General features: G+C 38.5%; 1 protein-coding gene across 5 annotated transcripts in view; it reads right to left on the bottom strand.

Annotated features, from left to right (window-relative positions):
* Positions 1–26,377, bottom strand: part of cadm1a (cell adhesion molecule 1a) — a 319,703-nt gene that overhangs the window by 4,806 nt on the left and 288,520 nt on the right. For 3 of the 5 annotated variants that reach the window (XM_016228781.1, XM_016228783.1, XM_016228782.1), the window contains one exon: positions 16,738–16,770. The exons of the other annotated variants lie outside the window; for them this stretch is intronic. In XM_016228781.1, coding sequence (XP_016084267.1) covers positions 16,738–16,770 — 33 coding nt within the window. The remainder of the gene's footprint in view (positions 1–16,737; positions 16,771–26,377) is intronic. 5 annotated transcript variants of the gene reach the window in all.

The raw sequence follows: 26,377 nt of genomic DNA, 5'->3' as shown, positions 1-26,377 counted from the left end.
AAAAGCGGCACCTAATGGCAAAGAATGAATTAGCATTTTCATTCAGACCAATGCTAAAAGACCAACAAGTGCGCGGGCAATATGCTAATGCTTCATGTTGACATCAACATGAAACGGCTTGGGATTCATTTTAAAAACGACTCGTTTTAATGATTCAGAGTCAACTCTTTCTTTTGAGAGACAGTAAGTTTATACACGGTACACTTTCAGATTTAAAACTTTGCAGGATGTTTTCATTCACTTAGAGCTGTGTTACACACTGCATGAAAGTTAATTTCCAAAAATCCATAATAGGGGCACTTTTAATTTCTTTCAAAAAGCTCATGAATGTTAGTGTATCAAATGATTAACCTGTATTTTAGCTATGGTTAAATAACATACAGATGATTATGAGGTGAATTATAATGATTATAATTAATTATAATGATATAATAATGACATTATGCAGAAAGCAGGCTCACATTTTTTAGACAAACTACACATAACCACATATATTCTTTCTTTAATTCCATAATAGACAAAACAAGTTACACTCTAAAAAATGCTGGGTTGTTTCAATCCAACTTTGGGTCAGATATGGACTAACTCAGCTGTTGGGTTACATTTTTACATTAATTTTTTAACCCAAAAGTTGGGTTAGTCCATATTAGACCCAAAGTTGGGTTGAAACAACCCAGCATTTTTTAGAGTGTAGTATTAATCTTTTTAATCTAATAATAACAACTGGAAATATTAGATAATACATTGAAAAAAAATGAATAAATGAGAATTTAGTTAGGAAAAAAGGAACCCATAACAATCATATAGTAAAACATATAAGTTACATATGTAGATTAAAAAGTTCTGTAATGTGTGTTAAACATTTTAAATACAGCCTGCAGTAGGCATTCAAGTATCTTTGAAATCCACCTCTCCAGAATAAGACCTCCAAACTATAGACAGGCACCAACAAACAGAACTGATGCAAACAGAAAACGTGAGTGAAACTGGTTAAACGTTTACGAGTGCAACAGTGGAGCTCTGAAGACAAAGGCCTTGTTGTTTATATTTTTCTGTCAACTACAGTCCTGACTATAACTCAAACGAATCTGGCACAAACTGTGAGCTGCCTGTAGCCAGAGCTGAAGAAATACACTTTGCCCTCAAGACTATAAGTGTGAATCACAAGCAATTTTTAACAAAGATTTATTCCATTTCAGCCAGAGAACAAGGCAGGTCTCCATGACTGCGCAGCGTAATGATATGTGAAGTTTATTGATCAAGTGTAGGGATCCATGACAACCCAAAGTTAATGCTGGTTTGTGGACTTGATTGGTTCTTCACAGAGCAAAGGAGAAGCAAAATTTTTCATCAATATCTCACACTCACCTCGGAAATTAAAGAGTTTGAAGAGAAGTACTGAGAGAAAACAGATAGGAGACACTGCTCTAAAGCTGGCCAACGAAAGACATGAAATATCTCCATATCACCAAGACTGCTAATTATCAACACCTAAGATTTGTGCCACACTTTTCTGTGCACATCAAGGGCTGTTTCTTCAAGTATGGGCACATTTGGCCTTGTGGACTTTCAAAAACTGTTTTCTTCAAATAATGTATTGTGTTTAATAACATTCTCTTGTGGAAGTGACATTTTTTTTATTTTTAAACAAATGGTCAAATATAGTTAACATTTTATGCATCCTATATACGAACAAGTAATATTTTTACACTTTCTTGTAAATGACAAAAATGTTTGGTAACACTTTACTTAAAGACTTTATGTATAATGCATTAATAGTAGTTTTAAAGCATTAATTATGCATTCAAATGCACCTTACAATGCATTGTACAATCTCATGAATAATTGTAACCACAGTTAATACATTATAACACTTATCAATTCATTGTTACACTATGCATTTTGGTTATAATTATTTACAATAAGATATAATGTATTACAATGCAGTAGAGATGCACGATAAATCGAAATGGAATCGAGATCGTGATTCGACAGAAGCTGCGATTGTCATGCGTATCTTTCAGTGAAGCGCTGTTCTGTGATCAGCAGTAAATCTCCATCCAAAGGCCAGAGGGCGCTCTCGTGCTGAAACTCCAAATACACCTCGCAGAAGAAACCCAGAAAATGCCTATCGCTGCAGCTGAATAAACAGAAGATCCAACTGCTTTCATTGATTCAACGTGACTAATAAACACACGACTGCGGCAATATACGGTTTACCTGAGTTCTTATTATTATTATTTTCATTAAAATAAAGTATATTTATATTTATATTTTTAATGTGACCTTCACATTACATAATAGAAAAATCTGAAATCTATTCGTTTGAATAAAAATCGACCCCTGGAAACACCCAACAGGGAGGAGAGCATGCGATCTCCCAGCTACATCTCACGTTCTATGTACTGTTTTATCAGTCCACTGGCTCATCCCCACTCCAAACATCTCACTCGATAAAAAAACGCGATGAGAAGGGAAAGGAAGGGAGGGGAAGGATGTCTCGACTGAGCAATCCGATGCTTGGTAATCCAGTCACGAGGAGTTGATCAGCCTTTCCTGTTTACCCACGGCAATCTCCCGCTCTCATCTGTGGCCTGAGCCCGAGAGCCGGGGGGATTTCCAGGGGGAGTTCAAAAAACAAAAACGGCAGGCCACAACTTATTAGAGGATAACGAAAAGCGAGAAAGCACAGAGCGGTGTGCTTGTACAACATCCCACCCAATCTCACCTCATAAACAACTCCTGTGTGAGAAGGGTGGGGGTGGGATGTAGGGATGATGCTGCGGCGCTAACTGCCAAACCCAACAAAACATGACTTGATAAACCTAATAGGCTATTTTGACTTCAGATTTCCCTTTTTTTGGAGGGAAGGCAGATTCAATTAAAGTCAGAGGGAATCTGCTTGACACCTAATTCACGCTTGTCAAAAGGAAGGGAGGGGGCTAAAGACGTGCTTTAACACACATTCCTATTAAGATGTTAATGTGTACTGGACGAAGGGATAAACAGACTAGGAATGGCAGAGCTGGCTCTTCCTCTTAAACCTCCTCCCGCATCCACTTTGCTGCGAGTTACTGTTGCGGGTTTGTTGCCTGCTTGGGTCATTCTCTCACTGAATGGATTTGATAGAGATTAACAATTTAACAAATGGAGTGAGGACTGGGACAGGACTGTCGGTTCCCATCCAGCTTCAAGTGATTTTAATGTCCTCTTTCTCCTTTCCACCCTCTACAGCCTGAAGACAAATGAAGGGGTGTTCGGAGCTCAGCCAGGGCGATGAGAAAGAAGATTGAGGCCCGCGATCGCACCACGTTCGGAGGTGTGCCGGGCCGCCCTTAACACAATGACTGCACCGTAATTCAATAAGAGTCCACTGTGAACCAACAGTTTGGCTAATGTGTAATTTGAGAAGCAGATGGTTTAGAAATGAGTAATTCTCAAGCAACCTCCTCTAAATCTCAGCACCCATTTTGCCTCCGGAATATTCAGTAATTCCAAGAAATTGCCATCTTAATGAAACCCTAGAAATTTGCTCTCATCTCAATTTGACTAGACGGAGTCATATAATTACACGCATTGTGTGGTGCTTATGGAAGAATCATTACCATAAACAGTATTCCTGTTTAACGTTTATGACTGCAGAATAAGAGACCGGGAATACGCAATTACCCAGTCGGATAAGTGAGCGAGCGAGCGCGTGAGTGAGTGAAGGAATGATTAACTGAAGCTAGATGGAAAGCGTGTGAACGTTCTCCAGAAAGTGGCAAGAGCGAGCGCCATCGGGCACTGATAAAAGCCGACTTTGATCTGATCCGAACTAACCAAGTCTGAGATGGGGTCCGATTTTTCTGCACTGGCATTTGTGGGAAGCTCATCCAAGGTCAGCACTAAAGAATAACTTCAATTTGGAGTGTGCCATTGCATCGTACTGCACCTCCAGATACTACAATGAATCGCTAGTCGGATCTGACACTCATCCAAGAGTCCACGGCCTCCAGTTTCTGAAATATCTCTCCTGTGGTGAAGGAGGATTGCTGTGAGCTCTCAGGGTTCACACCTTAGGCTGCTGGAGGTGGTGTTGAGGAATATGAGATAGGAGAGAGAGGAAAAGAGCTTCATCAGTCTTGAGACGATGCACTAAGCATGTTTTTAGCTTGAAATGGGGTAAATCACCTGGCTGGAGTGGACTCTTTCTGCCAAACTACAGTGAGAAGACATGATGAAAGATCCTATCAGCTATGCTGTTCCGCTGAACAGTTTCCCCAGCAGAAATTATAATTCTTTGCCACCTGATATTCAAAAAACCTGAATATTCTCTCATTTTGCAATGCCGCATTCTAATCCAGTTACTTTAAGATGAAGTTATCACATTCAAACACGCAGACCATTATGTAACTTTTCATTAGATTCCCTGTTTCTTGCCTCAATGTAATTTACAGCTTTGACTTGCAAATTGAAAAGAATATATTATCTAACACCTCAGCCTCCAGAGTTGGGGAGTAACTAAAAGTAGTGACACAACTAACTTGACTACATTTTTCAGTAACTGAGCTGCTAAAACAATACGGTTGCTTTTCCAGTAACATGCTATATTCGCAATGAGCTAAAGTCCTTATACAATTACAATATATAATACAAATATAATATAAATTATAATTTATAAATGTATATATTCCTAATAATGTAGTTAGTAGGTTGAATGGTTGCTAATTTTTTAAATGAGTAGTATTACAGTAGTTTATCCTACTTCCAATAATTCATCCTCTAATAATTGAAAAATCACAACTGTGGAATTGCTTCAGTTTCAGAGTTTCAAAGTAAAGCGATTGGGTGGAAAACACAAATCAAAGAATACTGATGTAACAGGCATGCCTAACATCCTTCCATCACTGCTCAGCCCTATTTCACACAAGCACAAAGCAAAGCCAAAACCCAAAGCTGACATTTAATTCTGGTGTTCAAAGTCTAAATGAAGACAAAAGGTGGAGAAAAAAGAATGAGAGCAAACAGAGCTCTGCATGATGCCAGGACCTTGAGTTATGAGCGAAATACCAGAGCAAAAGCAATCTGGATGGAAAGAGGACAGGACATGTCTCTGAGGGGTTTGAGGTGAGGACTCTAAGGGCCGAAGTGCCGCAACACATCTCTTCCTCAAGAAGTCATGCTTGCTGGTTTGAAGAAATCTCCCAAGACAATAAAGTGTGATAGCTGGATTGACTTCAGCGGGTCATCTGTCCCATCAACACCACTGAGGGAGACAGTCTCAGATTCTCAGTCAAAAACAATGGTACGGATGAGTCTGTGGCCACTAGGGTACAAGTAACATTGTCTCTTGTGTGGACACCCAGATAGTGAACCAGCAGTTATTGATTCCACTTCTTTTGTCTCCATCAGTGTTGACATTTTCAAGAGTGGAAGACTTTTTAAAGAATGACCCAAAATATGCCTCTTTTGTGTCTTCACGCTATCTTTCTATCATATCTTCCTTTTGAAACCAGTATGAGCGCATCTTTTGAGAGCAGACAGGAATAACAACAATCACTGACAAGAACAGACAGCAGAACTGGGGTTTCGATCCTGTTGGCCATGACAAAAGGTTAGAAGTGTACAGCTCATATTCAGAATGTTCAAAGGCAGTAGGAGAACACCTTGCGCTGTCGGTTTACGCCTCACTGTTCCTAGCACAGGTGCGAGGAGGAGATATGCCGATGTTTTCTTCATGAGTTGAGCCAGTGGCTACACTTGATCTTGCACTCATAGTCAATTACCTCACTTCCTCAGGAAAAAGCTTCTGTTGTTTTATCGTCTTGGACTCAGGCGGTCATTGCCCATTTCTAATAACTTTCTCAAAAGAAGCCCAAGCAGCAAGAGATACTGTGCTCCAGTGGAGATTTGAAATGAACTTTGCTGTGGCTCATTGGGTATCCACATACGTCAACATTTATTTTTTTATTATTTGTCCTCATTTATTTATTTATTTTTTCTTCATTCTTTTTCAGATTATTTGTTTGAAATAAAAAAAAGTTTGGATTCAGTAAATTAAAAAATATATACTTTTATTAAGCAAGGATGCATTGCATTTTAGTAAAAAATATATTTATATTTCAAATAAATGCTGCAGAAAATTTTTTCGACATTGATAAGAAATGTTTCTGAAGGATCATGTGACACTGAAGACTCGAGTAAGGGCTGCGGAAAATTTAGCTTTGGCTGCACAGGAATATATTACATTTAAAATACGTTAAAATAGAAAACAATTATTTTCAATTGAAATAATATTTCACTGTATTACTGTTTTTATGAATTTTTTATCAAATGCGGCTTTGGTCATCATAAGATACTTCAATTAAAAAAAATATATATATATCTTTCATTATGAATTTTGATGAAGCCCTGTGATCCCATGATTTGGCTCTAATTATACAGAGCCTTTTCATTGATCCAAGTCATAGCATGCATTCAGACTTTCTCTACAACTATCACACTGAGTTGTACCATCACCGGTAAATTAAAGCCTCACGATTTAGCCAGTGATCCAAATATCATCAAAAAGAAGCACTTCATAACCAAACATCTGCAATGAAAGATCTGCAAGGCGATTTGCAATGATGTAGCTAGTAGATCATATCACTTATGGCCATGTAAAAGGCCAATTGTGGCTCTGTGTCTTGTCCTTCATGTTTTAATAAAGTTTAATAAAGCCCTCCATTCAGAAATCTCATTAAATTCAGCCAGTGTTTACTCACTCACAAAACTTCCACATCAAAATGTCTCCTTTGGGAGAAACACAAGAAGCGAGCCGATGTTCAATAAGCTTTCAATCACTTATGATGTACTGACAGCCAGAAACCGAACACCGAAATCTCACCTGAAATCACATGGAAGCATTATAAAAAAAGGCATTTACTCTGTATCAGGCTTATCTGTTTTGATTTTGAAAAGGAAAGAACGTCTGTGGCAATTTTCTTAATTCGTCTCTCTCTGTATGCCATTTCAATGATGGATGGAAATGTTCCCTCTTTCTACATGGGGGGGATAAAATAACTGCACTTCACTGCATTTTACTTTTACTTTCAAGTATTGTTGTTATACTAAGTGATAGGTAAAGTAAGAGATGGTCTAGATTGAATGGTGGCTCACAGAAAAGAAAAATAAATAATGTGACAACAGCGAATGGTGCGCATGACGGCTTGTGTTAATGTGTTTTCTCTCCGTATCGAGAAAATGAAACCACCTTAAAAAAAAAAGTCAGGGTCACCCCGTCCACAGGCAAAGAGAACCCATCGCACTCACTCAAGTGCAATCGATTTGACAAGGAGGGAAAAGTCTACCCTCTGGGCAACGCAAGTGTCTCATTTCAAAGGATGTGTTGATTTCAAAGACAGCAGATCTTCTAATTAGATCCTCTAATCTTGTAATTAAGCAAAAGTGATTGCCATGGTGAAAGTGTGAGCAGATTGGAATGAAATGACTCTGCTCTTGGGCCTGTGGTCGGATGGATCACAGATGTGTTATTGCAAACCCTGTCTATATTTACCTGTTCCTTCAGCCCAGCAGCAGTCCTGTGCTGTAATGGAAATGTAATTAAAAATCTCATTGACCCCCTGTGTTGCAGTCACCCCATTCAGATGCTTATGTATAATGCTCAATTTTGCTATAGCCACTTAGAGGTAATGCGTATGCAGCGGACTTGTGCGACAAAATTGGATTTGAGTGTATTTTAACTGGAGGTGTTCCAGTGTTTCTGAACATAGGAAGTTATTTTGTACTTTATATCGGATATCGGCAAATCGAAGATGCTGTTTTCTATTCGGTAAACACAAAAGTCTCAAGTCATAGTCCAGTGGAATTTCCACAGCAATGTTTGAAAAAAATCAATCATGTTGGCAGAGACAAAATGAAGTCAAAGTCATAAACAGAAAGATTTAATCTCTCTCGTAACCTTTTTGTTTCCTTTTGCGTGGCCTGTATGAAGAAGCTTGAGATAAAGGGTGTCTCGGGTTCCTTCAGACAAATCATTATGATTAGCGATTACACTCAAGCGTGGCCTATTGTTGATGACAAACACCGGTTATATTCAATTCAATTTCCACTCAATTTCCTCTGCTAAAATCTCCGGGGCCATTCCGAAAGGTTTCCACTTAAACATATTAACAATGTAATTATTTCAAAACAAACTTCATGATGGCAAGAGACCAGAGAGACAAAAGCATAGCAGGTAGGAAACATCCCACGAGGAACGTCTCCAGGTCACCCTTTCCTTTTCCGTGCCAACTGTTTATCATCCCCGCCACTGCGGCCACTCCTCTTTGTCAGTTCCCGCCTCAAGCTCCGTCAGCGCTGACACGTACGGCAGCCTCCACAGCTTTATAGTTACATCACACAGAGGCGGACAGAACTGGGCCACGGGGGGCATTTGGAGGCAGGACATAGAATGAGGGCAACCTTTACAAGCTGCTTAGATGCCATGGATTTTGAGCTTGACAGGTGCGCCTGAGGCGTACTCGTGGACGACGAACCAGATCCTGTGGTTAAGAGATGCTTGATCATTTGTACTTTCAGTACGGCCATGTTTTTGCTTTGGCTTCTCCTCATCTGCCCTTCAAACATCAATAAATCCTCAGGCTGCTTCGGCTGCTTTTGTGGACTAACTCGCATTCACAACAATCCAGCATTATGCAAATCTGGGAACAACACATTCGGCACAAGGGACTCGCGTTGTTCCATTCTGTGAGAAGCAGGGGAAGTGAAGTTTGTCAGAGCTAATCCAGGATAAGATGTCCCTTCCAGGGAACCGTACAAAGCCATGGGCGAGATGGGTGTATTCCTCGGATGCCGCTTCCCTCATTTCCCTCAAGCTTAGGGATCAGTGTTAATTCTTCCCCCTCAGTCGCCAGGAAACCGACAGAGCCAGACAGCATCCGATCGCCTCGGGCGGAGCGCAGGCGCAAACTCCGCTCAACAGGCCAGGGTCATCCACGGAGCAGAGATCTGCCTCGCGCCCTCTCGCTGACTTTATCAGAGCCACCGAATTAATGGCTTTGAATTCCACAATGAGCCTTGTGACAGTAGGGAGAGAGCGTTGAATAAAATGTCATACCATGTCGTGTAAAGGGGACGTATCTGGCAGAGCCCCCTGGAACCACATTTTGTGTGGCTTCTAGCGAAATTCTGTCACTTTGAGGGCTAACGGTGCAATGCTGTATCTCCATCGCAGCAGGTAAACCACTTCCTGGTGGTGTAAATGAAAACCTTTGGCTGGTTGACTGGAGGAAGCCTGCACAGGTGTCCATCTAATACAGTCCTCACATGAAAGGGAAGTCTGCTCTAGCTTCAATGCATGGGCTGGAGAGAGAAAAGTTACCCTGCTCTCAGCGTGAGCTTTCTGGCCGGCTATAGTTATATAGACAGCGGGGAGGAGATTATAGATGTTCAAACATTTATTTTTTCCTCAGCCAGCTGGACTACTAAGAGTAATGTTTCATGTGAGACTTAATTGATGCCCAAGGACATTTAATTATTAGATAAAAGAGGACGGACAGCATAGTTTCATTTAATAATAGCACTTAATAATAGTGCTAATGCACCTTTTAGGCAAACAATTTTTGCAGTCAACTCTTGGAAGAGAAAGTGTAAGATGCAGCCTTTAAATAATGAGCAAATGTGTTAAGAGCCGTAGCCTAGTGGTTAAGGCATGTTGCATGACACCGCTCAAGAGAACATCCAACCATTTCCTGTCTCCTCTTTCACTGCCTCCATCTAGTCTTTATAAAATAATATAATATAATATAAGTGTAAAAATTTTTAAATGTATAATTTGATATTTATAAGTAATTTAATTGTATATTTTCACATAATTTAGTTTTTTTTATTATTATTAGAAAAGTTTAATTATTATCATTATGCATTGTTTAATAATAAATTACATTTTAAATATTAAAAAATGAATAAATATAAAATATAAAATAAATAATAAATACATATAAAAGTAAATAAATATAAAACTACACATCAACTTATAAATGGAAAAATATGAATGTATAATAAAATAATAAAAACAATACAGATTCATATTTTTTTGTGTTGAGGATAACCAAAATGTTGGCAGGGCACACAGAAATATCCTTATTGTTGAGCCCTGCTGCATAAAAGAGGAATGTTGTTTCCAATTTAGGCTGAAGTACTGAGACTGTCTGTGTCTGCTGGGAGATTGAAGCCATCTCAAACCCACATTATTTCTTCCGTCCAGACTGACCCATGTGAGCTCTCTGTTCCTACTTACTAGTCAGTGGAGGAGAGTGTCGAGCAGAGAAAGGTTTGCATTTGCCATCCCAAACCCTCTGCTTCTTATAATTTGATATTTATAAGTAATTTAATTGTATATTTTCACATAATTTAGTTTTTTTATTATTATTAGAAAAGTTTAATTATTATCATTATGCATTGTTTAATAATAAATTACATTTTAAATATTAAAAAATGAATAAATATAAAATATAAAATAAATAATAAATACATATAAAAGTAAATAAATATAAAACTACACATCAACTTATAAATGGAAAAATATGAATGTATAATAAAATAATAAAAACAATACAGATTCATATTTTTTTGTGTTGAGGATAACCAAAATGTTGGCAGGGCACACAGAAATATCCTTATTGTTGAGCCCTGCTGCATAAAAGAGGAATGTTGTTTCCAATTTAGGCTGAAGTACTGAGACTGTCTGTGTCTGCTGGGAGATTGAAGCCATCTCAAACCCACATTATTTCTTCCGTCCAGACTGACCCATGTGAGCTCTCTGTTCCTACTTACTAGTCAGTGGAGGAGAGTGTCGAGCAGAGAAAGGTTTGCATTTGCCATCCCAAACCCTCTGCTTCTGTTAATGCAGCGCAACTCTCAGACTAATTACTGCAGCATATGTGCGTCACCTGTGAGGCACCTGCAAGCAGTCCTGAAGGCGCCTCGGAGCCCTGCCTCAGCCATTCACACGCCAGCTTTACTCCAAACCCTGCTCATCAGAAACACTACACATGCAAAGCACCACTGACAGCCATACATCACTCGCTCAAACTAAGCAAGTGTGGCTGCGAAAGGAGAGATATGAGAAAAAAAGGGAGTAAAGGCAGACTCAGAGAAAGTCTGCAAAGGAGGCGACCCTTGAAGCTGCAGAAGAACTCGTTCCTGTTGATTGATGAAAGCCCTGGCCGTGATGGCATCCAAATGTGACAATTCGGGGACATTAAAGGCGCCAACTCTTCTGCTTCACCTGCTTCAGTCCAGCTGGGAACAAAGTGGTCATTATCCCACTGTATTCTGCTACGGCGCTCCCTGTGGTTCAGAATCTGCTCAATTATCTTCTCCTCCTGGGCTAAGGCTGACAGGCATGTTGGCAGGTGTGTCCTTTCCATCCCGTTCAGCTCTCCTACTGGAGGATTAGAGAGCGAGGGGGGCATCGACTAACGCTACGGCTCCAGAGCTGTTAACGGCCCTGCCCTTTCATGCCCGCTGGACAGAAGAGCGATGAAAGAGCAAATGCTCATCTTTGGAGATGGAGCAAAGAGACCAGGCCTCAGATGACCACAACATATAACCGTCCCGAAGAGAGGGCACCGCCTGTCAGAGCTCTATCAATGATTATAATCGGAACAAAAATGCAGAATGTTACATTTGATATTGAAGAACTTAATTGAATACCAGCATGACTGATTCATAAATAAATTCTATTAGTTCTGTTTTTGTGCATACTGTGAAAGCTAAAAGGGGTTCTAGCCTCGTGTAGCCAGACCTTCAGACTGATGGCAGAAGATCTGGGAATCCTGGCCGCTTTGAATGGTCAAGGCCAACCCAAGAGGCCATTTGACTGGCAGGTAAAGCAACCAATCACGTTTCATGTTGTGCCGCATCATGTTTAGGGGTGTGGAAACATCCCCACAATAACAGACCGATGTGTAAAACTCTTGGACATATTTCAAAGGGTCTATGCCGCAAACTTTTAATATTTCACAAACTTTTGAATATCCAGTGTTTAGTTGATCCTGATACGTACTCATTGTCACAGCTGTACACATGGTGACTTTCTTCTACCGTGAGGGGGTTTGGCGCCATGGCATCTTTGTTTCCAGGCAGAACACGACACACACATCTCCCGGAAATCCTGTATAATTGATCCAATCCGATGACGACTTCAAAACTCCAAAAGTGTTTCCGATTTTGTGTGCAATATGCATCAGACGTTCAGCCAGCTGTCCGTGGGTGTGGCGTCTGAGGCTGAGACTAATGGGGACCAAAACAACACTGAACCCCATTAACTTCCACTGTTCCACCAAGAAAAGAAAGTCATACAAGTTGATGACATGATGAAAGAATTTTCCATTTGAGCAAATACCGAGTACATTGTATTGTAGACATAGTTTCCAGTCTATTTTTGCTCTGCCAATGAAAATAGTCCAATAGTAAAAAAATAGCTGAACCTGGATGAACCTCCACGTGTTGCTCAGCATCTCAGACCGAAACAAGCGGAGTGATATAAAGTGAATGTTCCAACGCGTTCATCAGCAACATCAGCGCTCTCGGAAAACCTCTCGTTCCAATCAAGAACTAAAGAGAATTATTTGCAAAGGCAATCAGTAGATGCATATTCTCATTTCCATGTACATCCTCTCAGATTCAGACCTTTTTTGTGTGCTGTCTTTTCCTATGCATGAAAGGAATTCAGATCAGAGTGTTTGAAAACAAGACGTTAAGTAACACAGGCTTTACTATGCCACAACGGGCAGGGGAATCGTCATGGCGACTGCTTTGAGAGGATGAGGGAGAGGCAGTTAACATTGGCATATAAAACAGCTTCACATCAGAGGTGGCTAAGTTCATGTCAAACAGCGGCTTAGATTTACCGGTGAGAGAGTGAGGGAGAGATAGGCTTAAATAAGCCCCTGCTTAATTTTGGCACCATGTGTGACACTCACAGATTTTCATTCATCCTTTTCTAAAGCCTGCTATTTATTTTAGAGGCTTTGTTTCACAAAAGACATTCTCTTTAGCATTCATAGGACAAAAATGTAGATTTAATTCATTTCTGCTATTATGAAAATTGTGACAGAGGTGTGGCCACAGCAACGAGAAAAATGAAAGCCATTATTACATCCCTACTGAAAAGACCCGCTCCTTTATGAAAAGGCAGACTCAGTCATATTGAGGACGAGGATTGAAAAGTTTTACTTTTATAATTGCAAGCAAATAGTCCTCCAAACTGGTTGGCCAGAGTGGAGTGATTTTCCATTTGTCGCAATCACGGGCAAACAAAGCGGTTATTTTACACCTGGTTTCTTATGAGCTCTTTGCTGCATTGTTACTTAAAGCACATCATCAAAAGATGCCGGCGTCATGTTTACCGAGCCCAGCCTCAAACATGTTGTGTGGTGCCACACTGAACAAAGGACGATGAAATGACAAGAATAAGTGAAGTGTGTTCAATCATTCTCTTTGGAAATGAACAGGAATGAGGAGTACGCCTGGATGGAGCAATATATAGAGAGCAGAGAAAGACAGAGCCAAATGGAGGACCTACTGAATGGGCTTCTCACTATCTGAATTCACAGCAGATCCAGAGAAAAAAATAAATAAATAAGTGAACGAGATCTACATATATTGCTTTGAAAACATGATGTGTGACATGATGGCAATAAATCAGCTTGAGGAAAGGCAGGCAGAAAAGAGCGTGACCGTACACGCAAAGGGTCAGGTGAAGTGAGGTGTGATTAATACCGAGGGTGCCAGTGTGTGATAATACAGTAAGAGTTTGACAGGGTTGCTGACACGCTGATAAGAATTTGATCTATCTGACCCTGCCAACCATGTTTCTTCTCGTCTGTAGTGTAATTCATATTCAGCCACACAACCACACTACACGTTCCATTAAAGACAACATGAAATGGCTGTCATGACACATTTCATTTCCATATCATGACATATTTCTGAAGAAAACTTGTTTAAATGGGAAATAATGTTAATGTTATCAATCGTATTTGATTGCATTTCAAAAAATCCAGCTGTGATATTATTGGTTAATATTATTGAGAGGTCATAGTTTGGCTGGTTAGCATGAATGCATAAACAAACAAACAAACAAACAAATAAACAAATAAATATATATATACTGTATATATATATATATATATGTGTGTGTGTGTGTGTGTGTGTGTGAAATGAAAAGACAAACAGAACGAAATAATATTTAACATTATATTTAAAATAAAAATAAACATGGTCAGTTACATCACATTAAACACATGCGTGTATTAATGTAATAATATTCACTAATAATGTCATAGCTGGATCTTTACAGTTTATAACTTCATAGTTCAGGCGATTGGCTTGAAAAATTTTATCCAAACCTAAGTGATATTGCTCATTTGTGCACAATAAGTGGCCAATTTATATTAAGTGGCCTTAACTACTATGTATTTATATTTAAATAATTAATTTGATACAATACACTTATTGTGTACATATATGTTTTTACATTGTACTTATATTTAAAAAAATATCTGCATGTAATTACATCTGGAATTAATTTCTGTCATTTAATTACATTGTTGAACCTTTCCTTATACCTGAACTCACCCATAAACCTACCCATGCCACCAAACCTGCCAATAAGAACACAATAAGTACATTGTACATATATTTTTGATGTAAGTACATAGTAGTTAAGGCCACCTAATATAAAGTGGGACTGTGCATATTTTGCAAAGACTGCAAGGTGATTTCCAATGATTATTTTGCAAAATAGTGTGTGGACAAAAAGACTGAGACAATAAAAAGGTTGAATGAATGCAATAAAAATACACAAATAAGACTGTTTTCTGTTGCATTGCTGTAGCTTTCTGTTCTAGCAAGGAATCTTGCCCACTATGTCAGCCTCCTACCTCAACCTCTGCTGAAAACCCGACTTATTGCTTGAACAGCTTGTTGCTAGGCTACACCAGAGAGGGTAAAAAAGACTGTTATCAGAGAGAAGAGAAATCTCCTGAACAGTGAGAGTAGCACACCCAGGAAAATAAGATGGTAAACAGAGTATGTGCATCAGCTACAAAAGTGAACCACATAAAACACACAAGGTGTGACAAGATGCAAATGAGAGGATCTTCTGAGGAGGAACATAGACGCTTTGCTCTGCCATCATGAGCTGCTCTCTGCGCTAGACTAGACTAGACGTCTTTATTCTGGGAACAATGTGACTTAATTCTCGTGCATTTATACCACGGGGTGCGGAATGCTGTTTCCAACACAAACAAGCATCTTGGCATTAGCAGAAACACATATTCGCAACAGGTCAGGACACCAATTGTACAGTCGGATTAAAGCATGGATGAGCATGCTTGACATTTTACAAACAAGGCATTTCCTGTCCATTTCGATAATGAATGAGAGGAAAGGAAGCATTGAGATAACTAACCCTTTTCACCGTTCCGCAACAACATAAAAGCCAGACCAAAACCGCTCCATGTCACATCTAGAGAACACAAAGATAAGCACTACTACATTTAAAACCAATTTGTTTCATGAGACAAAGCCCCCTGGGTTCACCTTGCGTTCTCTCTCCATGACCGAAAACATGTAGGATCAAAAACTGCTTTGGATTATTGGAAAGCGTACAGTGATTTAGTTATACATCACTACCAGGCTGATACAACTGTACAAGGTTAACATTGGCCTTGTGACATGGTATTTAGAAATGCAGCGAACTGTACAAAAGCTCAATTATAGCTCTGCTACACAGTCAAGCCTGACCACGTTCTGTAGGCACGTCCAAATTATGCACATGCAAAAGAATAGCCCTAACCTTTAGATCTTCTACCGCTTGTTTTTGGTTTAACCTTTTCCATATGGAAAGTTGCAGATATATGTAAACAAACGACTCGATCGGTTCGTGGGGTGGCCAGGGGTGCAGAAAAGTGTACATTTTGAGGTGTGATCCGGTGCGAGCCACAACATGATGGCTAATTAAATCATTAGAGGGTGTTTCACAAGGCACAGGTGACATAATTACACAGTATCACGAAAAGCCTTTATACTAAATCTAACACATTTACACAAGCATCTGCCACTGCAAACTGAGAGCGAGGATAAAGGGCTTAATGAATTGAGAAAGCGCTTTCGTGGTATATTGTAAAACACAATAAAGCCCGTGAGCTATGCAAATGGTCCCCGTTCTGTGATTTGAGTGGGGAGCTGGCGCACCAAGGTGGAGTACAATGCCATCTGCGTCATGTAGAGAAAAGGCTCACCGTTCATTTCTCAGAAATCAAAAACAGCCATTTGGACGTCATTTAAATTCATGAAAAATGATTGCGGGTGGATTACGAGTGTCTGTTGGGAGCTGTGTGAGGACTCGAAAAGGTGAGAAGTCAAAAATGCCAACAAGGACACGAGAAGGGCTCATGCAGGAGGAGTGGATGTGAGACGTGGCCTGGAATTACACGGAGAATGCTCTGATTAAAACTCCCAGAGGAGTGCCGTGGCGAACGGGTGGGTCATCGCGGGTGAACGGCGATAGGGATAAAGGATGTGACATACGGACGGACAGACAGACAGACACATATACAGCAAATCCACATTAGTCTCATTCCCGCATCCCGTGCATGTCGCCGTTACGTGCTGTACTGTACTCAGCTGGCATGCAGAGAATGCCATGCTGTGCTGGCAGAAGAAGGAGGGAGAGGTACCAACCGTGAGCTGCGGCTTCAGTGCTGGGCGCAGCGTCTGAGCACACGAGGAGAGGAGGTGCGGTGTGGAGGAAGGAGGAGGGGAAACAGGAGGAACAGCATGCATAAAAAGGAGAAATGGGGGAAAAAACAAATGGAACTGATAAGCAAGCATTTACACACAATTACAACAATGACCAACACTTTGAAACAAGCTCACAAGAGAATGACTAGAGGACAATATCAAATGTTCTGCACATCAAACAAACAGGGCATCATCACACACAGCTAAGACTATATGAGTGTCAAAAATACCTTGGTACAAAGAATCCCACAGATTCCAATCCACCTTCCTCAACAAAACCATTTCAATAGCTGAGACTGAGATTTCTATGGCTCCTCTATTCAACGCCTCATTAGAATTAGTAAATATTTTTAATCCTGAAAATGTGGTAATTATAGGGCTAATTCATCCAAAAAAATAACATGTATTCAACCTCATGCTATTTCAAACATGTATGACTTTCTTTCTTATGTAAAACACAAAAATATATTTAGAAAAATGTTTTTGTATATGCAGTGAAAGCCAATGGGTTCAAAACTGCACTGGACCCCATAACGTATCATTGTATGGACAAAATAAAATACATAAAATGAGACATCCTTAAAAATAGAATCTTTCATGTTCCACATAAGAACATTTAATTACCATATTTTCCCCTTTAATTACAATGTTTTGTTATATTCAAAATACATACCATTTCTAATCAATTACTGAAAAATGACAACAGAATTATATTACAAAAGCTAAAATTGGTCATATTCAAATTTAGCATTGTTTTGTGTTTTCAGTTAACAGCTTAGCTTGCTAGCTTAACTGATAATGAAGCTCTATTACAAGATAATTTCTGGCATTGAGGGAGAGGAATATGATTCTGTGGTGGGATCTGAATTCAGCTCTTAAGAATCATAAAATGTCTAAACTGGGCATGCTTGAATCGCTGGTGTGTGCTGCTTTGTAAACGTAGATCATTTTCAAATGGTGCTGACAATCACTGCTGCACCCTCGATCAATATAGCGAGACCACAGGATTCTCGATAAATAATAACTAAAACATAAAATTACCTTTTCATATGCTTGCCTTTGCAAGTAGTAAACATTAAAATCACATGGACCTTTAAGCCAAATTACTACTATATATAACAAATGAATATGATGTAGAATTGTATATGAATGCCAACTGAATGCCTTTGCAACGATTGAACGTAATTGGTCATTAAAACACACCATAAGGCCTCTGCCTTTTTGAAATGTTGATATCTCAGCGTAAACCTGCATTACCGCTCCAGGTAATTCCTCTGATATAACAGAGGAATTCAAGACTGCCTTTCTGTTTTGAGCTGATGAAATGCCTCGACTGAAATATGGAAGTGAACGCATAACATGAGGAATGTGAGCCCTTATCCTGGTGCATCACCTTAGGGCAGAGAGCACTTCAAACACACCAGGAGAGCCGTGATGCAGAGGTGCTCGTTATGGGAAGAAACATTAGAGATGTCAATCACCGTTAGGGCAACACAAACTTTGCTCTTAAAGCATAACTTGGCGTTTCTCGGCTCGATTAGATAGGATCTAGTCCTAATCCACTTGCTGCTTTGATGATTCAAGTTCAGTTGAGTATTCCTCAATATTTATTAGAGATTGATGGAAAGAAGCGGTGCAGATGATGTGTAGAATACCAAGCATTTCCTGTGCAAAGGTAGATGAGTGAGGCATGCTCATTGGATCACAAGATGGAGATCAAGAGCGCTGGTTGCTTTTGGATGGAGAGCTTTTTGGATTAAGTGTTGAGTGTGTCACTGAGCAGGAAAACACAGAAATGAATTACAGTATGAATGCTGGGTTAACATTTTAGTTTTTAATTGTTAGCCATTTAGAAAGCTATTTTTATCCAATGCGACTTGCAGTGCACTTCTGACAGGTGTAGGTAAGATCCACCCCCCCACCCCCCTGGTTTATGTTGCTAACTCAGACTAGATTTACAGAATGTCCAATAAACTGGAAAATTCTCTGATTTTTAGTGAAGTGCACTCATAGAGTGATAAACATTTACTGAATATTATTCTTACAGAGACTGGAATGACCTGTGTCATTGCAAATAATTTTTTTCTGCTGTCTATCTTCAATATTCAGTAAACTGTGAAGACTGCAAATCAGAATCAAAGCAAAACCAGCTACAAGTAAACAAAATGTGACATTAAAATTATATGACATTACATTTTTTTATTTTTTTTATATAAAATCATATTATAAACATAAAATTATAAAACCATAAAATGAAAATAAAATTGCTAAAACTAGCTACAAGTAAACAAAACGTAACATTAAATGTATCAATAAATTAAAATACTAAATATCACTGAGATAAACTATTTGAAAATAATAAATTATTAAACTTGCAGCACTCTACTTACAGAACCTCCACTGAAAATGAATATTTATTATAATAATCATAATTATTTATCCATTTACTGTATCTTATTTCAGTCAGCTTAAAAGAGAAAAGCCTCGTTTGAAATTGATAACATTAGTGTACATGAACACACCTCGCTTTTCTAATCAAATTCCAATTCATGAATTCAAAAAAGATTTTTGAATTCTGAAATTTGCTGAATGTATTTTGAGGAGGTTTGTGGAAGGTTCACAGGCATCAGCCATGCTATAAAAGCTGTGTTCATATAGCCAAGAACTAGAGAGAGCAGAGAGCACGCTTTACTTGCAATCCCTGCTGTTAGGCCTTTAGGTAAAGAACCTTTAGACGGTCAGGAGACCTATATCAACACACTGTGTTAGTGTTAGACTGCACTTTAGTCCTCAAAATAAAAAACTCTCTCCATCATTAAAGGCGTTCATCTGGCACAAAAGCACAGCAAGGCCTTTAACATAATCACTAAAGAAACTTCTCAGCATACCACTGACATTAGGTCCTTCAAAAGGTGTTTTCACCATCAGAAAAAATGAACGACTTGAATAACACCGCACTTACTGCTGCACAGCGAGCCTTTGTATAAGTCTCAAGCAACTGCGCCGTTGGGCGGAGACATTTGAAACATTATCATACATGAACTGTCAAGCACCTCTAAAAGTGGGCACCGAGTACTTGAGGCGAACAGTTCAAGCAGAGAGTCCTGAGATGAAGCATGAGCCTACGAATAAAACTCAATCAAAATGAGCAATAATATCTTCAGGTTATTATTTGACATTAAGAGGAAAGTGGAGGGTTTCCATCACTCCTTGCATGCAGTGATTCCTATCAGGCAGATGGTTTGGAGCATGTTCTTGCTGAGAAGGGAGGAGACACGGAGGAAGCAGGAGGGACGTAAGGGAGCTGTCCTGGTTATTTACTACTATCCAGGGACAGAAAAAAAATATATGGGGGAACTGATCCAAAATGAGCATTACAATCTTCAAGCTGTCCTCCAACTCTCAATCTTCAGAGGGCCTCTGGAAGCCTGCTAAGCCCATTACTGGTTCAGGCAGAAGTCCGTCAATAAGTCTGCTGATGAGCAACGGCTTCCCCCTTGTGCATGGCCCTTTGTTTCAGTGTGGGTCACCTGAGGCGGTGTCCTTGCTTACATCAGCAGCTGATATCAGCAGAGACGACAATAGGCACACAGCTTCGTGGCTAATTGCGACAGCTTTGTGTGGCACAGGAGACGCCAGTGAAACATGCGCCCAGTGCCCAGGGGAAGGGCACAACTGCTGAATCTCAGCACCACGCAGCTCTTCATTTCAAATGTGAAAAGATATACTAGAGTAACATATTGTGATGAATCTATTGTGCAAAAAGGGCTTCATTAAAGCCGTTTATAAAACCCCCCCAAAACAGCCTTTAAGGACACAGAAAAGGTGTTTTTCTGAAAATAGTCAGCTATTAAACTAGTAATATTAAAACAAACTGAAATGCAAAATAAATTTGAAAACATTATTAAAATTAAACCAAAAATTAAAAAAGCAAAACAATATTAATTTAACAGGGCCTACATTAAATTACAGAACAACCAGCATTTTGAAATATGTATATGACTATAAATATATATTTATATATACTATCTACTGTCCACATTATAGGATCAATAATGATTATATATAATAATTAAAATTATAAAATTATTTATACATATTACAACAAAAATGTTAATGGCTAAAAACATCTCTTTCATCTACACTTGACCCTCTAACACTTGCACTCTCTATTCTATTTCTATTCTACTACTTGTTTTCTTTTTATTTTTTTTTAAAAGAACCCTCTATCACTAGCATTCTCTATTCTTTTTCTATTCCATCTACTTGCTTTCTATTTATAAAAACTGACCCTCTAACACTAGTGTTCTCAATTATTTTTCTATTTTTTTGACTTGTTTTATATTTATTTAAAAAATGATCCTCTAACTAACACTAGTGTTCTCAGTTATTTTTCTATTCCATCTATTTGTTTCTTTTAATTATATATATATATATATATATATAAAACCTTGCTATGTGTTCTGCGTTAGACTAACCGAGACTTGTCACAGCACTTACATATTATTGCTCTTTTGTTGATTTTGATTGTTTCTATTGTCCTCATTTGTAAGTCGCTTTGGATAAAAGCGTCTGCTAAATGATGAAATGTACATGTAACTACCACTTTAACATAATATTATCAATCCCTAAAAACTTAGAAGAGAGACTGAAGGTGAGGTTTGCATCAATGTCCTCATGTTCATGAATATAACATTCAGTTTACTTTGTCATCTGCTTTTCTTCGGCAATAACTGTCCAATGACACCCCTCATGATTTCTCAGCACACTGAATGCTCTGTATATTTACATTGTATATCCCATTTAACCAAGTGAAGAAGGAATGTGTTCTAGGTATAATTTTCAGCTAAATACATTAGGCATCTGTTTGAGTATATGACTGACTGAGACAGTAATGAGCAAATGGATAAGGTTTATTTTTTCATTAAGAGTGTATTATTTATCTGTTTGTATTTAGGCAGCCTGTGATGTCAGGCAGGTTCAGGCTTGGCTGGCTGAATATTCTCCACAGTTCTACCATCCTATTTCCAGTTAGCCATCATAGAATGTAATCATAGCTCCCATAACAATATACCTCTACATAAAAAAGACTTATTGGGAGCATTTCTGTGTTTGCATGACGCTAAGTGCAATAAATTCTAGAGGATGGTCTCCCTGGGTTGTGTATCAAAGCACTGCAGTGGTTGTTTTCCCTGTGGTAATGCAATTGACCTTTAGTGAATTATCCTTTTCTCTGCCAGCGAGCCATCTCTCTTTGTCTGGCTTGTACTCGGCTGTGGGAATCAGACAGGGAGAGAAATGGACTTAAACTAGTAATATTAAAACAAACTGAAATGCAAAATAAATTTGAAAACATTATTAAAATTAAACCAAAAATTAAAAAAGCAAAACAATATTAATTTAACAGGGCCTACATTAAATTACAGAACAACCAGCATTTTGAAATATGTATATGACTATAAATATATATTTATATATACTATCTACTGTCCACATTATAGGATCAATAATGATTATATATAATAATTAAAATTATAAAATTATTTATACATATTACAACAAAAATGTTAATGGCTAAAAACATCTCTTTCATCTACACTTGACCCTCTAACACTTGCACTCTCTATTCTATTTCTATTCTACTACTTGTTTTCTTTTTATTTTTTTTTAAAAGAACCCTCTATCACTAGCATTCTCTATTCTTTTTCTATTCCATCTACTTGCTTTCTATTTATAAAAACTGACCCTCTAACACTAGTGTTCTCAATTATTTTTCTATTTTTTTGACTTGTTTTATATTTATTTAAAAAATGATCCTCTAACTAACACTAGTGTTCTCAGTTATTTTTCTATTCCATCTATTTGTTTCTTTTAATTATATATATATATATATATATATAAAACCTTGCTATGTGTTCTGCGTTAGACTAACCGAGACTTGTCACAGCACTTACATATTATTGCTCTTTTGTTGATTTTGATTGTTTCTATTGTCCTCATTTGTAAGTCGCTTTGGATAAAAGCGTCTGCTAAATGATGAAATGTACATGTAACTACCACTTTAACATAATATTATCAATCCCTAAAAACTTAGAAGAGAGACTGAAGGTGAGGTTTGCATCAATGTCCTCATGTTCATGAATATAACATTCAGTTTACTTTGTCATCTGCTTTTCTTCGGCAATAACTGTCCAATGACACCCCTCATGATTTCTCAGCACACTGAATGCTCTGTATATTTACATTGTATATCCCATTTAACCAAGTGAAGAAGGAATGTGTTCTAGGTATAATTTTCAGCTAAATACATTAGGCATCTGTTTGAGTATATGACTGACTGAGACAGTAATGAGCAAATGGATAAGGTTTATTTTTTCATTAAGAGTGTATTATTTATCTGTTTGTATTTAGGCAGCCTGTGATGTCAGGCAGGTTCAGGCTTGGCTGGCTGAATATTCTCCACAGTTCTACCATCCTATTTCCAGTTAGCCATCATAGAATGTAATCATAGCTCCCATAACAATATACCTCTACATAAAAAAGACTTATTGGGAGCATTTCTGTGTTTGCATGACGCTAAGTGCAATAAATTCTAGAGGATGGTCTCCCTGGGTTGTGTATCAAAGCACTGCAGTGGTTGTTTTCCCTGTGGTAATGCAATTGACCTTTAGTGAATTATCCTTTTCTCTGCCAGCGAGCCATCTCTCTTTGTCTGGCTTGTATTCTGCTGCGGGAATCAGACAGGGAGAGAAATGGACTTCTATCTTATGTGCAAGTGCTTTTGCTGGGCAATTCATTTGTTCAATTCCAAAATCAGTTTACCAGATGGTGTTTATGCAATTTAAGCCCTGACAAAAGCACTTTTTTCTCCTCCCTCTCCCCTCCCCTCCCTCATTTTTATTTATTTATTTTTTGTTACTTGCTAAAATGAATCGGATGCCGACTTCATTTATGCTCTTTTTTTAATCAATTGCAAAAAAGAAAAATCTTATTCACCAGTGTTTTATTAGCAAGGCCAAACATGTCATTAATGAGGTAAACATTGTTTTAGCTGTGCCTTTTGCATTGTCCATTTATCTAGAATATTGCATTTGCTTTATAATGGTATGTAGGAAAACTAGAAAAAACACATTATTTTACAGTGGCAATGTTACTTGTTTTGGAAAGCTGCTTGTAATCAAATATTTTCATTATTAGTGTTTGCTGAGGCAATTATCACTAATACTATTGCTCACACCAATGCATTAAACTTAGGGGTTAAAATAAAACACAATAAAATCCCATGTAGACTCAAATTGAAGAATGCGTCGAGTCAAATCTATCTTTTATCTAAAGTAACACTAAATAGTGTAACACGAACAATGTAAAATAAAGTGTTTCCAATTAACTCTTTACATTCACATGAAATAGCTGGTGTCAATTTCTGTGCTCAACCTAAAAGAAAAAAAGAGGAAGAGACAGATTATAAAAGAAAAAGTGAGCAAGAGAGCTCTAAAATAGAGGATCCCATTCGCACAGAGCCTCTCAGCACAGCTCAGAATTACAGATTTTGCGAAGTAATATATATAAAAAAGGGCTTGGCTACAAAAATAAACACAATAGTCTGGGGAAAATGGGGACATGAGAGGCCTAAACAACACCTTCAGAGTCTTCATTCAGGCTTCCCTTTGCACTGTGGCTCAAAGTCACAGACAGATAAATGGATAGAGATGGAGAAAATGACGGGAAGGGAGAAACGAGAGAGATGGAGGACAGATCGTGTTGTCAGCCAGAGAGAAAGAGGCAGAGGAAGAAATGCCTCATCTTTGATCAAATTTGCAAAAGCTTTGTGGGGGAAAAAAAAAGAGATTTCTGAGCTGTGTTTAGCAGAGAAAAAAGGCAATACAAATAGAAATTAATGACATCTGTCCCCATTGTGTATGGTGGCAAGCAAGGCCCCTCCATTTAGTCATTTATTTTTCAGTGTAAATGGCAATTTAGTCATCTCTAAATGTCACCTCCTGAAGCTGTGGAGCACTTTAGCCTTGCGTAAGGGCTTTAATAGATTTTTTTAAAAGTGCAGTATAGCCCTTCCATTTCTCTTATAGCCAGTTTATCAAAAATGTATTAAATTTCTAAGTGGCCTCCACCTCTGCGGACTGATAAATTCATGTGGTGTTCCTGAACTATACACATCCAGCCAAAGGATAAATGAAATCAGCAGAAGGAGGGAGCAGTGTGGCTGCTTAGGACCCACTCTTCCTATTGAAGTACATGGGCATAATAGGATGCGCTTTAAGGGGAAAGCGATAAAAACGTGGCCTGATATAGCAGAGCTATAGGTCTGCGCGGCCTGTGGAAAGCATATCCGCAGCTGAGGCTTTGCTGGAATCGTTTCGCACAAACAACGCAATATGTCTGTAATTGAATAATATTTTCCCTATCAGGGCCGTTTATCCGGAGCCTGCGGGTTGGACCTCTGGAGGATTTCAATGTGTGCAGCAGGCAGCGGTGTTAACGAGATTCATTCACCTCGTTAATGAAGAAAGAGGGTGTGTCTCATTAGTATGCGTCATTGCTTCTTTCATTAAACACAATCATGTAGCCTAATCACGGCCGATTCATTTCTCAGCCCTTTATAGATTCTTTCAAATCATCCGCACAAGTCAGTCCAAGATTTTGATTGCCCGCGGAACCGACGGCCGCTCCCACTCGGTTTACGAGTACACAACTAAACACGGAGACACATCTCTAGCAATCTGCACGGTTTTCACTGCAATATAAAGAATTGCCTTGAGGAAGGAGAAAAACTGAGAGTGAAACGATCTCAATCGGTTGCTTCAATATCACAATCATTACAGGCAGCAAATTACATCAGGGTCTCTTTTAGAGATTGAAACCAGCAGCAACATTGATTTAGCTTTCCATCATCTGGGGCCGTATTAGCGTTTGTGTGCTTTTTATGTTGAGTAGAGTGGATTAGAGTAGCTAATGAGCTTGCGGTGGTCAGTATCGCAGGGGCATTCATTTTGTAGTTTGTAGTATTGTTCGGCAACAGAGCCAATTCTACAGTCAGAGTTTGCTCAATTATAAAATAAGCAAGGTTCAAACTAACTCAGTGCAAAAAGAGCTGAAGTTAATTGTAGCAACCATGCCGTCGCCATATGCATGGTGTGGTCTGTGGCCTGGCCATATGCATAGATTTGTCCCCCAGTCACGCATCTGTCTTTTTTAATCAATGCAGGAGCTATTTAGATGCTGGTAAATGCAGCACGAGTTCAAGAGGTGATGTCCAATTATTTTAATGGTCACTAAGGGTTAATAGTGGGCACTGTGTCACAGCACGCAAACTAACTGACTGAATATTACCATATAGTCATCTGCTTGGGTTTAGGGTTTTTTCTCTTTTGAAAGAAATAGCCACTTTTATTTAGCATGGATGCATTAAATTATTAAAAAGTGACATTAGACTTTCACATTGTTCTAAATTATTTCTTTTTAAAATAAAACAGTTTTTTCTATTCATGAAAAAAAAATTCTGTGAAAAAATTAGCATGGTTTTCGCTAAAATATTATGCAGCACAACAGTTTGCAACATTGA

The sequence above is a fragment of the Sinocyclocheilus grahami genome, unplaced genomic scaffold (assembly GCF_001515645.1).
Source record: "Sinocyclocheilus grahami isolate Dianchi unplaced genomic scaffold, SAMN03320097.WGS_v1.1 scaffold344.1, whole genome shotgun sequence".
Classification (NCBI taxonomy): domain Eukaryota; kingdom Metazoa; phylum Chordata; class Actinopteri; order Cypriniformes; family Cyprinidae; genus Sinocyclocheilus; species Sinocyclocheilus grahami.
Note: the sequence above shows the minus strand (reverse complement) of the source record. Positions and strands in the feature narration are given on the sequence as shown.